Consider the following 13,521-nt stretch of genomic DNA (forward strand, 5'->3'; position numbering starts at 1 on the left):
TTTATCCACACAAGTATACACCACACACTACTTAACAATCACAAAGTTAGAGGGAAAATCTTCAAGTTTGGAATCGATGGATTCTTATCATTCTCTGTTGTCCATTTTCATGAAAACCTGGCACTTTTTAGTTGTGCTTGAGGCTATGATGTCATTAGCTCCTCTGGAGTGGCAGTGAAATTTCAGGGCATATCCAGGTTTTGTTTGCACATTGTTAGATTTGGTGGCTCTGTTTTTTCTTGAGTTACATGTGGCTGAAGTTAAAACATTTCTCAAGAACATAATTGTAGCCTTTGACAGTTCTTTGCATTGCATTTGAGAACCAGTCCTACTTCGAAATCCTTTGATATGCTGTGAGAGATTTTGCAGCTTCCTCCAGCTCAAATTATGTTGTTTGCCATGTGGCAGGCATTTTCAGTTTGGGGTCCTTTTCATTTCAAAGCTGTAACGAAGTGTGACCAGTGCTTTTAGAACCACTTGGACTAGGGGACAATGAGGTGTGCGGACTCCTGGTGAGTGAGGCTGGGCATGACGCTGCACCCGGCTGAGCTCGTGCAGTGCCTACAAATGAGACCCCCGTGCTCTGACACCAGGAGTCCCTTTGACCTCAGTTGTAAGGTACTTCTCAATTTCATAAGGTTAAACATGAAAATAAAAAGCATCTTAGAATTAATAAAATGCCATCTACTGTCTCTCTTTATTGGGAGTCATGAGAACACAATGAAAGCATACACATCAAATTCCTAGTGATATCCTGGAGTTCCATGTAAGCATTTCCACATAATAGGACAGAAGGATTTTCTGAGAGTTGCTGAGAGTACACGCCAAATGTCAATGCATCGATGCCCATCGAATTTTAGAACTGACCAAAGAAGTATTGAAGCACCATTTAGTTTTCAGTATATGAGAGTGAGCCCAGCTTGGCTTGAAGGTTTTATTTGCCTGAAATTCTTAGACCATAAGGAAACAGACTCCCCAGCATCATTCCAATCCATTGACACACTCTGTGTATGCGTGTGTGTGTTTATACACACAATATGCATTGTAGCAGTGGTGCTAATAACACGTTGCACCTGTGTGAAGCCGGCTGTAAGGAGTGCAAGCAGTGGTTTATGAGGGATCCGTCCCAGTGTTTCCCGGTTCCATTTTCTTGTTTGTGTGTGTGTGTAACCCCAGCCATCCACAGTCCCCAGGTGGATGTGCTGGCGTAGCCTGCAGCCTGGCTCTCAGGAGAGGGTGTGCAGTGGAAGGGACGTTTGAAGCACGTGTTGGGATGTGGCAGGCAGACTGGTTTCAGGCCTGAGCATGGGATACATTAGAAGAGGCCATTTGCGTGTTCAGCTTTCTGGCTTTTAGGCGACTACCTGTGCTTGTTGTAATTACTGCCATCTATGAAAACGCATGAAGCATCCATTCTGATTTCCAGATTCTTCATTTAGAGACGTCCCACTGCCTGGTCTCTCCTTGCACCCTTCTTCCTCCATGCCGATCGGATTGCCCACTGGGAGGAAGGACGCTGTGGGGCAGGTCCATTCGTTGTCCAGAAGCGTTCCGGGCACCACCTTGGACAGGTAAGGCTCAGCGCTGTTCTACATCCTCACATCTCAGAGCCACTTGCTGTAGGCTAACTCTTCTCCCCTCCCTCCAACTTCAGGAGGTCAGGGGCACCCTTGGAGGCTGAGACTGACGGGAACCCCTGGAGAAGCAGGTCTCATTCCGATGAGCTTTTACAGTCCATGGGCTCATCCCCCTCCACGGATTCCTTCTTAATGGAAGGTGAGAAAAAGATGTGCTTGCATATACTTGTGTTTCCATGAGCATTTGTCAAAAGGAATGCTTTCTGGAGGATAGAAGATTGAAAAATATTCTTTGTTCTTTTAAAAAGAATTCTGTTTCATGGTGTGTCTTTGGTATGGCTTCTTCTGATTAAAAAAAAAAAATATATATATATATATATATATATATATATATATATATATATATGAAAATTTAGCCCAATGAAGACATCCATAGAGTGACCAAGGAAATACAGTGTTGTTTTTAATGGACACACGTCATAAACATAATGAAGAGAATGACATGCACTATATGTTGTTCTTTCAAAAAGTTTTACAGCTGTTAATGAATTGAAATAGGATTACATATTAAAAATATATATATTTCAATTAGTTAAAAAAGGACCTACTTGGAACTCTGAGATATGTATCCCCATCTGTTGCCTCCTACTTCTAGGGGAAAAAGAGCATATTTTGTAGGCTAGGACTTAATCTAGGGAATTGCTTATTGTTCCAAGTTGTATCAATAAGTGAAAGAAAACTGAATGAAAGAAGAGTAGTGACAAGAGAAAGGAGTGAACTTTGCCCCACGAATGTCTTTCCTTTATTTTGCACTTAACCCTTTCTATTCATTGTCAGATCATCTTTATTACTCTGAGCTGGAATCATTCTCAGGAGTGCTGTTTGGACAAATAGAATTTAGTTTTCCTATAGGGTGTGTGTGTGTGTGTGTGTGTGTGTTGTCAAATTCTGTCAGAAAAGTCGGTACTCACATGTGACTTGAGTTCTGACTGTTTATATTTAATGTTTATATTGAGGACAGCAAGCCAAGTACAGAGCAAATCAAGTGGACAAGCACAAAATTCAGATGTGAATAAAGAATGCAAAATAGCCTGGGGCAAAAGAAATCAGTGTGTTCGAGATTCTGTAAGCACATCGTAGCCCCTGAAGGTTACCAAAAGTAAAACTAAAATAGAGCAAGCCAAAGTAAACAAACAAAAGAATCTTGAAGTGTCCTTTTTTGGCATATACACAATCACTGCATTAATACCTGATTCTCTTTTGCTTTTATGAGTGCAGTCTTGGTTTTCAGATGTTTCAACTTCATAGCAACAGTATTTTGGCTTAGTTGTTTTGATGTCTGTAGAATGTTTATTTAGTGTAATGAATCCATAAGCGTGGGGACTTGTGTAGGTCTGTTCGTGTTTCACGTGTCACTCCACTTCAGACTTTTCTAAAAACACTTTAGATGTCATGGATTCTTCTCTGTGGAGTGACCTCAGCAGTGATGCCCAGGAGTTCGAAGCAGAATCTTGGAGTCTTGTGGTGGACCCTTCATTTTGCAGTAGGCAGGACAAGGATGTCATCAAAAGACAGGATGTCATTTTTGGTAAGTTTTTCAGATATGCTCCTTGGAATGACGCAGTACCCTATAGAGGAAGAAACCTAGCATCTGAAACATTCAGACCTGGGTTCAAATCCCACTTCTGCCATTCTCTAGTGACTTGACCTCAGACAAGTAGTTTAACTTACTTGGACCTCAGTTTCTCCCTCGGTAAAGTGGGGGTAATGATAGTTGGGTTTAAAATGTTGTGAGAATGAAGTGAGTGAGGCATTGTACGTACCTGGTACAAAGCAGATTTTACCCTCTCATACGCTTTTCAAGTGTTCTTAGGCATGACCTATACACTTCCAGCTCTGCCATTAAACGAGTCACAGTAAAGTTTCACATGGGTTGATGTAGGATAGACGGGGCTGATGCACAAATGACCCTAGTTGTCCGGCACACACCAGAGGTGGCCGTGCGCATAGACCGCAGCAGGGCTGGCAGCACCTGGGTCAGAGCTGTGCATGACGGAATGCTGCATTCCCGCATGTGGGGTCAACTCCAGTGCCCTGTCATCGCTTCGTGCTACTTGGGGTGGAGGCATTGTGAATCTGGAGTTCAGTCATGAACTAGCTGGGAAAAAATGAGGTTTAAAAAATTTTCAAGTGTAAAGTAGATGCTAAATAGTGGTTCCAAGAAGACACCCTATTTGAAAAATAAGACTAGCTCTTAGTTTTAACTGATCCTGTGTATAGACAGACCTCAGAGATATGTCCAGTTCAGTCCCGACCCTCACAAAGAAAGCGAGTATCACAAGAAAGTGACTCATGCGGTTTTTTTTTGCTGGTGGAGAGTCACGCCTTCAATCTGTAATACATGCACAATAAAACAAGTTTGCCTGAATGCAAACAATGGACTTTTTCTTTCCGAAAAAGTCCATTGGCAAGTAAGGACCCCCTTCTCACCTGGGCCAGGTGGCGCTCTGCAGGTCAGGTGAGATGAAATGCAGGCACGCTCTGAGATCTGTCCAGAGCTGTGTCCGTGGGAGTTACTTGGGAAAGGAAGGTGCTGTTCCCTGTAGTATTGTTCATGCAATTTATATTATACTGTAATTTTTCTCTATTTGTTTTTTGATTTTGTGTATGATTAAAAATAACCTAAGCCATTTTGTATGAATTTATCATGTAGGGTAGTTCATGGCATGGGCTTTTGTGTCAGAAAGGTTTGGGTCCCGGGGAAATTCCTTCACCTTTCTTTTTGTCTCTCTTTTAATGATGAAATCATTTCTATGGTGGGGGGGGACCATAATGGATAAATGGAGTAAAGGATTAAATGAAATAATATGAGTAGGTGTTTTGCACTAAATCATGGTAAGAAATAATTGAAAGTTAGTGGGTCCCCAATTAAAGAGATTTTTGTTTCTGGTTAAAAAATGGTGCATTTAGATTTGGTTGCCCTCCATGGCTGATATTTTATATTCTTTTCCAAAACATGTGAGTTTGGAAATACTATTCTAGGACTTCCGGTGCTCCCACAAGTTGTGAATTACTAGTTTCTCACAATGCAGTATGAAAATTGAGATTTAATTCACATACCATTAAATATACCCCTTTATAGTGAATCTAATGGTTTTTAGTATATTCACAAATACTTTTGCAAAGTTGTGCAGCCATCAGATGCCATCTGACTCCAGAGCATTTTTATCACTCCGAAAAGAAAGCCTCATCCATTAGTAGTCACTCCCCATTTCTCCCTCCCCCTGGCCCCTGGCAACCACTAACCCGTTCAAGCATGTTTCTATGAACTTGCTTGTTCTGGACATGTTATATATGAATGGAACCATACACCACGAGGTTCTTTGTGACTAACTCTTTTCACTTAGCATCAGGTTTTCAAGATTCATTCATGTTGTAGTGTGTACCCGTCTCTGTTCTTTTTTATAGCTAAATATTTCTTCATATAAATATATCACATTCTGTTTGTCTAATCATTAATTGATGGATATTTGGGGTTGTTTCCACATTGGGGGTCACGTGGTAACTTTTGAGGAACTACCAGGCTGTTTTACAAAGCAGCTGCACCATTTTACATACCCACTGGCAGTGCACGAGGGTTCTGATCTTTCCCCATCTTCGCCTCACCAGCACTTCCTCATTGTCCATCTTTTTAACACAGTTATTCTAGGGTGTGAGAAGTGGTGTCTCTCTTCGGTTGTGGCTGCGTTTCCTTGATAGCTAATGATGTGATTATTGGCCACTTGTAAATTCTTTTAAGAAACATCAGTTCAAATATTTTGCCTTTTTTAATGCCTATTTTTGAAGTGGGCTTCTGTTGTTGTTGTGAGAGCTCTTAATATATTCTGGACATACGTCCCTTATTAGGTACATGATTCGTAAGTATTTTCTCCTCTTCTGTGGGTGTCTTCTTACTTCGTCGAGGATGTCCCTGGATGACAAGACACTGTTTTCTCCTGGAGATGGTGGGGCTTTAGACACAGATCCAGGAATAGGAAGGACCTACTGCTGTCTGCTTGGAGGAACTTCATTATATTTAATTAAATTTAATTCACCAAGTTCATTGTATTCCTACTCAATGCAAAAAAAAAAATAAATAAATAAAACCAAAAAAAAACCCACCCCAAAAGCAAGACAGAAAAACCCAAACAAACTAAGTTTTATTTTATAGAGCACTCAGGGGAGAACAGACCTGGTTCCCGGCACATCTGCATGAAGTCGCTAGTTAGTTATGTTGTGCAAGTTCCCGATACATTGGAGTCTTCCCCTATTTGACTTGGCTTACATGTATCCTCATATCTGGAAAAAATGTCAACTAATTTAAGCTTACATTAATGTTTAATTGATGCTTTTGTAGTGGGAGGAGGTTATTTTTAAACATTTCCTATTTTTAATTTGTGCAACCTGTAGTGTTTAGCTACTAAGGTAGGTCAGCAGGGATTGTTGTTTTTAAAAGCTTGTTCCTGCTTGCATGTTTCAGAGCTAATGCAAACAGAAATGCATCACATCCAGACCCTGTTCATCATGTCAGAGATCTTCAGGAAAGGGATGAAGGAGGAACTGCAGCTGGACCACAGCACGGTGGATAAAATCTTCCCCTGTTTAGATGAGTTACTCGAGATTCATAGACATTTCTTCTATAGCATGAAGGAGCGGAGGCAGGAGTCCTGTGCTGACAGTGACAGGAATTTTGTCATTAACCGAATTGGAGATATTCTAGTACAACAGGTAAGAGAGGTTTAAAGGCCCTAACCTCAAAAACCAAAAGGTTTGCAGGCTCTCTATAGTGTTAAAAGCTTATGGAGAACTGGAATTGATTTTATTTTGATTGACAAATGGTTTGGATTGGTTTTCTTTTATTTGATGTTGGTTTGCATGGCTGATGCCCGAGAGCTTTCACTAGTCATTGGCTGGCTCAGCTGTGTCACAGCATAAGACAGAATCATTGCCCTGTCACCACCTCAACCAGCAGTCACAGCCAGAAAGGAATCCTCTTAAGAAAGTTCTACTTAAACTTCCCATGGTGATGGCTCTCCAATAATGACTGCTCCTCCCCCAGGGGGCAGTGATGATATTACCAACATCTCTAAGACAAACACACTCGTTTCAGGAGGAGTGATGCAGACCTGTTATCATCACAGCCCTGAGTTCATGCTTGGGAGACAGAGATTTTTCCATGGGTCAAACGTATTGAAATATCTACCGCCCATCTCTACTTCTCTCTATCAGTTATTGTTGGTGTCTTAGTTATTCATCTTTCTTTTTTATCTTGGCTAATCATTCCCTGCCTCTTGATCCATCTGTGATGTGCTGGTGGAAATCAAATTCCCGACTGAGAGCTGAGTCCAAGGACAGGATCAGGCAGCCAGGGTAAAGGCAGCCAGTAAAAGCGCCCCTCCTAAGGACCCCCAAGGGTCACCACATAACCTTTTCTTCAGTCTATCCAAGTATTCAAACTGTAAACTGAAATGAAAAAGTTGCACAGACACTAAAAAAGAATAAAATATGTTAAATGTTTTTCATTTGGCTATTTGATGATTGAATTAGTTTTCAATATAGCATAATCACATTAGGTTGCTGTCTTCCCTTTACCTCAATTACTTCCTTTTAGTTTAGTTTGAATGGTATTTGGGGAAGAAAAGTGATTGTGTTCAGAAGGTCCATGACATTTGTTCTTTTTTTTGTAGTGTAAATAGTTTATTTGCTCATATGCCATGAAAAGACCAGAAAAATAACATGAGCTGCTTTTATAAAACATCCAATTACTAAGAAGGGAGCCCATTAATAGACACACAAAGCATACAGATATTATTGTCTATTCGTAGATTAATAAATAGGCAATTATCTTAACATATGTTCATCAGCATTGAGCTTTGGAAACCATGATGTTTATTCTTTATTTGCAAAAAAATGTATAGAAATATATGAAAAGTACATTTCCATTTAATGTTTAGAAATGACTCAATTTATAAACCATCATTGAAATGTTATTTTCAGTTTTCAGAAGAAAATGCAAATAAAATGAAGAAAATATATGGAGAATTCTGTAGCCATCACAAAGAAGCTGTTAGCCTATTTAAAGAACTCCAGCAGAATAAAAAGTTTCAGAATTTTATTAAGGCAAGTGTTTTCAAACTTCTGCACAGCGGCAAACCAGGGTGGGAACATGGCTCATGCTTGGTTCGTATGTGGTCTGAGTGTCACTGCTAGGTGCTGGAGCTGTTTCAGAGGAAGGAGAAGGAAATACTATTAGGTTTTGTGGCCAAAATGGAAAGTCCTTTTTTTTCTGTATTAGTAAAATATTTCTTTTAAATTGTTTTCGTTTATGCTTTTATTTGTGAAGTCATGTCCTCCATGTTTATGAGCACCTTTGTAATATCTTGTGGAGGTACTTCATGCCCTGACAAATTATAAATCAGAAGAATCAGTAAAAATAAAGACAGGACCCTTCCACCTGCACAGGATTAGTCTGAAGCAAATCCATGCCTCATATCATTTCATGTGTATCTCTAAACAATGTATCTTTTTAAAAATTATAATATCATCACACTTAGATGAATTAACACTTATTCTTTAATATTTTCCAACAGCTGGCCAGTATTCAAATTTCCCCAGTTATTTCATAAAATTGAATTATTTAAATCAGGATGTGTCCAAGGTTCACAATTATATAAGGGGTTATATCTTTTTAAATCTCTTTTAACTTAAATATTCTCTTTCCCTTTTTTGTATCTTATTTATTTTTTAAAGATATTTGTCTTGTAGCATTTCATGGATTTAAAAATTTTTAATCTACCACTTAAGCAATTCTAACAGAGTCACCTCTTTTCTTCCTCCCCACATACATGTATTGTATATTGAGAACTTGAAAACTTAAATACTACTTTGAGATTTTTAGGAAGAAATTGCCCCAATTAGAGGGAACTTTAAGTCCTGTGATGAACAGTGACACATAGAGAGGAAGAGTTGTTGGAAAAACACAGTTAATTGCAAACTCACACTCAAAATCTAACTTCGATTTCTGAGCATTTTTTAAAAGTTTTGCTGTTCATGAATCTACCACTTACAAGTATTGGAATTTACTCAGTTTTGGAATTAACTACAAATACATCAGAGCAATGTCAAACTTCTTGAATCTTGGAGAGCTGGGTTAGTGATGTCAATGACAGAGTGCAGTGTCATGGCCACGCATCGTTTTGATTAATGATAATGTGTGTTGTGTTGTGTCTGCTAGACGTATGCTGTCGCAGACTCTTTGTATTACTAAATTCACTCCTGTAAAGATAATACAAGTAGAGTTTGTGAATGTAAAAAAATGTATCTCTATTTTTTAAGCTCCGAAATAGTAATCTTTTGGCTCGACGTCGAGGAATTCCGGAATGCATCCTGCTAGTCACGCAGCGCATCACGAAGTACCCCGTGTTGGTGGAGAGGATACTGCAGTACACAAAGGGTGAGTGGCTGCTTCTGGGGCAAATGTTTGCCTCTTTCATTAGTTTGAAACATACCTGAGCTGTTTGTAAAAGGTTAGAAGTGCTTGTGGCCTCGGATTCATAGAGATTTTCATTCTGGAAAAACTGTTAAAGCCTTAGGAATTAAGATCTATTTTGAAAAGCTATCTTTCATAATGGGGTTTGGCCAATAGCCTGAAGTCCTCCAAGCAGCACAAACGGTCAGGCTTCTTTAAACTTTGACTTTGCTTTTCCCTTCTACAGCTTCTTCATATCCAGACCTTCTTAATACCTCTCCATCCTCGTCTTCCCCCCCACAGCAGCCTGATGAAACACATGTGATTGATCCTAACAACAAATATCAGCTCTCCAAAGCAATGAATTGTTAGATTGACAGTGCTTTATGAAGGAGTTGTTTTTGACCCTGACAATTTATTAAGTTCCAGGGAGTAACATCCGGGCACCCTTTAAGGAGCCATTAATGCACATGGCCAGACTGTAAGCTCTCAGAGGGATGTAGAAGGCTTCTGTCTGGTTCACACTGGATCTTCAATGCCTACTGCAGTGGCTGGTATAGAATAGCCTATCAATAAACACACACACATCACTGTAATGAATGAATAAAAATGCCTCTTTCTCTAGCTAGCTTATTGACTTCAAATTTATTATCATTGGGGGATAGTGTGTTATGTGAACAAGGACTTGGGTTTGGAATTGTGTAAACTTGCATTGCTACTGCATATATTTGTTTCTGCCGTTTATTAGTTGGACAAGTTAATTAAATGAGCCTGTTTTCTCTACTACCAAGGAAGAATAATAATCCTTATCTTGTGGAATTGTTGTGAGGATTAAGTGAGATTGTCTCAGAAAATGCCTGGTACAGAAATTGCCTGGTATAAACAACGTGCTCAGGAAGTGGAAACTGATTTCATTATCTTTATGATGATCAGTTGGCCTAGAGATAATAAAAAAGACACCATTTTCATTAAGATGCCATGTAAGATCAATGAATCTTATATGCCAACTCTAAAAAAAATCAACTTCTAACATCCTTTTTCTGAGAAGGACTTTATGTGAGCAGCATCTGTGCCTCATGTCCCATTCCTATTGCTCTTTCTGATATCACATGAAAGGAAATGCAAGCACAATATACAGAGAAAAGCCTCATAAATTTTGTTTTCAGGAAAAGAATGAAAACAAAATCAAGACTTTCAGTTTGTGTTATTTTCATATTTTCTTAAGCCTAATACACTACCTCAAAGACTAAAGTTTGTCAGTTGTATTAGATCAGCTCCAAGAATCATTCCATGCCAGACTCATGGTAGAATGAACAAAGTTGCCTACTGTGTGCCAGATGATGGTGAAGCCATTTGGCTCTCATACACAATTATCATAGGGGCTGTGGACACCACCTCCTTAGGACAGACTCTACCAATGACCAGTTCTCTCTGGCTACTGGGAACATTGGTCACAACATTCCCCGTAGTGCTTCTCAAGCTGTGTTAGGAATTACCTGGGGATCTTGTTTAGGTGTAGATTCCCATTTGGTAGGTCGGAGGTAGATACCAAGGGAAGTATTTTTAATAGTACTCCCAGGTGGGGCTGGTGCTCCTATACTTTGAGTAGCAAGCTATCGAAAGACACTAATTTATCTCTGAAAGTCAAAAGACTTTGAGCCTTTCCTTGGCTTTACCCCAAGTCACTTTGTAAACTCAATTTTGACTTTCTCTACTTGACTTTCCTATTTGTGAAAGGTGCTCTTTAGAAAGAAGGACTTTGTTGTGGGCGGGGGTGGGGGGTGCTGCTTAGTGGCCAGCAGGTGTAGTAAAATAGTGAGGAGTGTTCTTCCCTGGGCACTGAGAGAGAATTGTCCCTGTTACAGAGGAGTGTCTGGATCTGTTCCTTGAGGCTTTCTGACAGATCCTCAACTATCTATTTAAAACATTTAGAACTTGAAGAGCTTAGACCCTTTGGAGGACTTGTACTCATTCCATTTGACTGCTATTCCTACATGTTTATTTCTGCTGCTCTAGGCTCTAGAGAACCTTTTATATTCTCTGCTATTTTTTCTCATATTTTAGCACCTTCTAATCTCCTGAAACTTTCCCCTTCAGTTCCATTTGCCTCAGAAAACATCAAGTAGGTGGTTTTTTAAATCCTCAAATATAGAAGATAACTACAATCAGTTTCATCCAAAGTTTCAGGAGGCTGTTCCAGAAAGCCCTCCAGAGATTTTGCTAAGATTATTCAGAGATAAGAGGAGGTGGTCACAACAAAGGCAGTCCTGAGAGGGAAGTTCTTAGGGGTACAGGCTTACCTAAAAAAGCTAGAAACATTTCAAACAACCTAAGCCCTGCATCTACAAGAACTGGAGGGACAACAACAAACAAAGCACAGTGTGAGTAGAAGGAAATAATCAAAATCAGAGCAGAATTAAAGGACATACAGACTAAAAGAATAATTCAAAGGATCAATAAATTCAGGGGCTGGTTCTTTGAAAAGATAAACAAAATTGGCAAGCCTTTAACCAGATTCATCAAGAAAGAAAGGGAGAGGACCCAAATAAATAAAATCAGAAATGAAAGAGGAGAAATTACAACTGATACCACACAAATACCAAGGATCGTAGGAAATTACTACAACCAATTATATGCCAAGAAATTTGAAAACCTGGGTGAAATGGACAAATTTCTAGAAAAATATAATCTTCTACAACTGAATGAAGAAGAATTAGTACAATCAAAATGTCCATACTACCCAAAGCAATTTATAAAGATGCAGCAGAATCCCTATTAAAATACCAAGGACGTATTTCACAGATATAGAACAGACAATTCAAAACTTTATATGGAATCATAAATAAATGGTTCCCAAATAGCTGTAGCAGTTTTGAGAAAGAACAAAGTAGGAGGGATCACAATACCTGATATCAAACTATATTACAAGGCCACAGCATTCAAAAACAGTCTGGTACTGGCATAAGAACAGACACAGAGATCAATGGGAAAGAATAGAGAGCCCAGAAATATGCCCATGTCTCTATAGTCAATTAATATTCAGTAAAGGGGGCAGGAGAATAAAATGGACTAAAAATAGCCTCTTCAACAAGTGGTGTTGGGAGATCTGGACAGCTACATCCAAAAAAAAAAAAATGAAACTTGACTACCAATTTAGGCCATACACATAAATAAACTAAAGATGGATAAAAGACTTAAATATAAGTCATGACACCATAAAAGTCCTAGAGAAGATAGGTAGGAAAGCCTCAGATATGTCATGCAGCAATATTTTCACTGATATGTCTGCTAGAACAAGGGGCATAAAGGAAAGAATAAACAAATGGGACTTCATCAAATTTAAAAGCTTCAGTGTGGCTAAAGAAAACATCAGCAAAATGAAAAGGGAACCAACCGTATGGGAATATAAGTTTGCCAATGATACTTTGGACAAGGGTTAGATCTCCAAAATATATAAAGAACTCACATGACTCCACTGCAAGAAGACAGACAATCCAATTAAAAAATGGGCAAAGGACCTAAACAAACACTTCTCTAAGGAGGACATACAGAGGGCCAAGAGACATATGAAAGGATGCTCAGCATCACTAGGCATCAGAGAGATGCAAATTAAAACCACAATGAGTTACCACTTCACACTGGTAAGAATGGCCATCATAAACAAATCAACAAACAACAAGTGCTGGAGAGGTTGTGGAGGAAAGGGAACCCTAATACACTGTTGGTGGGAATGCAGACTGGTGCAGCCACTGTGGAAAACAGTGTGGAATTTCCTCAAAAAAACTAAAAATGGAACTGCCGTTTGACCTGGCAATTTTATTGCTGGAATTATACCCTAAGAATCCTGAAACACCGATTTGAAAAAACCTATGCACCCCAATGTTCACAGCAGCACAATTTACAATAGCCAAGTGCTGGAAGTAACCTAAGTGCCCATCAGTAAATCAGTGGACCAAAAAACTGTGGTATATTTACACAGTGGAGTACTATACAGCAGAAAGAAAGAAGGAGCTCCTACCCTTCTCAACAGCATGGATGGAACTGGAGAGCATTATGCTAAGTAAAATAGGCCAGTGAGTGAGGGACAAATACCATATGTTCTCACCTATAAGTGGAACCAATAAAACAAATAAGCAAAATATAACCAGAGACATTGAAATAAATAACAAACAGAAACCAAAGGTGAAGGGGAAGGGGGACAATGGGGGAAGGAAGGAGAAGGGTCATCAAGGAACACGTAGAAAGGACCCATGGACAAAGCCAAAGGGGGGAGAAGGATTGAGGGTGGGAGGTGGGGGGTGGGTATAGTGGGGCAAAGTGGTGGTGGGAAAATGGAGACAACTGTACTTGAACAACAATAAAAAAATTATAAAAGAAGAAACAGATTTTTTTTGTAAAAAACAAAAAGGAGGCAGTCAATGTTTTGAAGAATAACAA

General features: G+C 39.3%; 1 protein-coding gene across 1 annotated transcript in view; it reads left to right on the forward strand.

Annotated features, from left to right (window-relative positions):
• Positions 1-13,521, forward strand: part of ARHGEF28 (Rho guanine nucleotide exchange factor 28) — a 281,786-nt gene that overhangs the window by 212,101 nt on the left and 56,164 nt on the right. The window contains 6 exon segments of the mRNA XM_036020409.1: positions 1,427-1,571; positions 1,655-1,776; positions 3,025-3,165; positions 6,097-6,344; positions 7,614-7,736; positions 8,952-9,069. Of these exon segments, the coding sequence (XP_035876302.1) occupies positions 1,427-1,571; positions 1,655-1,776; positions 3,025-3,165; positions 6,097-6,344; positions 7,614-7,736; positions 8,952-9,069 (897 nt within the window).

The sequence above is a fragment of the Phyllostomus discolor genome, chromosome 3, assembly GCF_004126475.2.
Source record: "Phyllostomus discolor isolate MPI-MPIP mPhyDis1 chromosome 3, mPhyDis1.pri.v3, whole genome shotgun sequence".
Lineage (NCBI taxonomy): Eukaryota > Metazoa > Chordata > Mammalia > Chiroptera > Phyllostomidae > Phyllostomus > Phyllostomus discolor.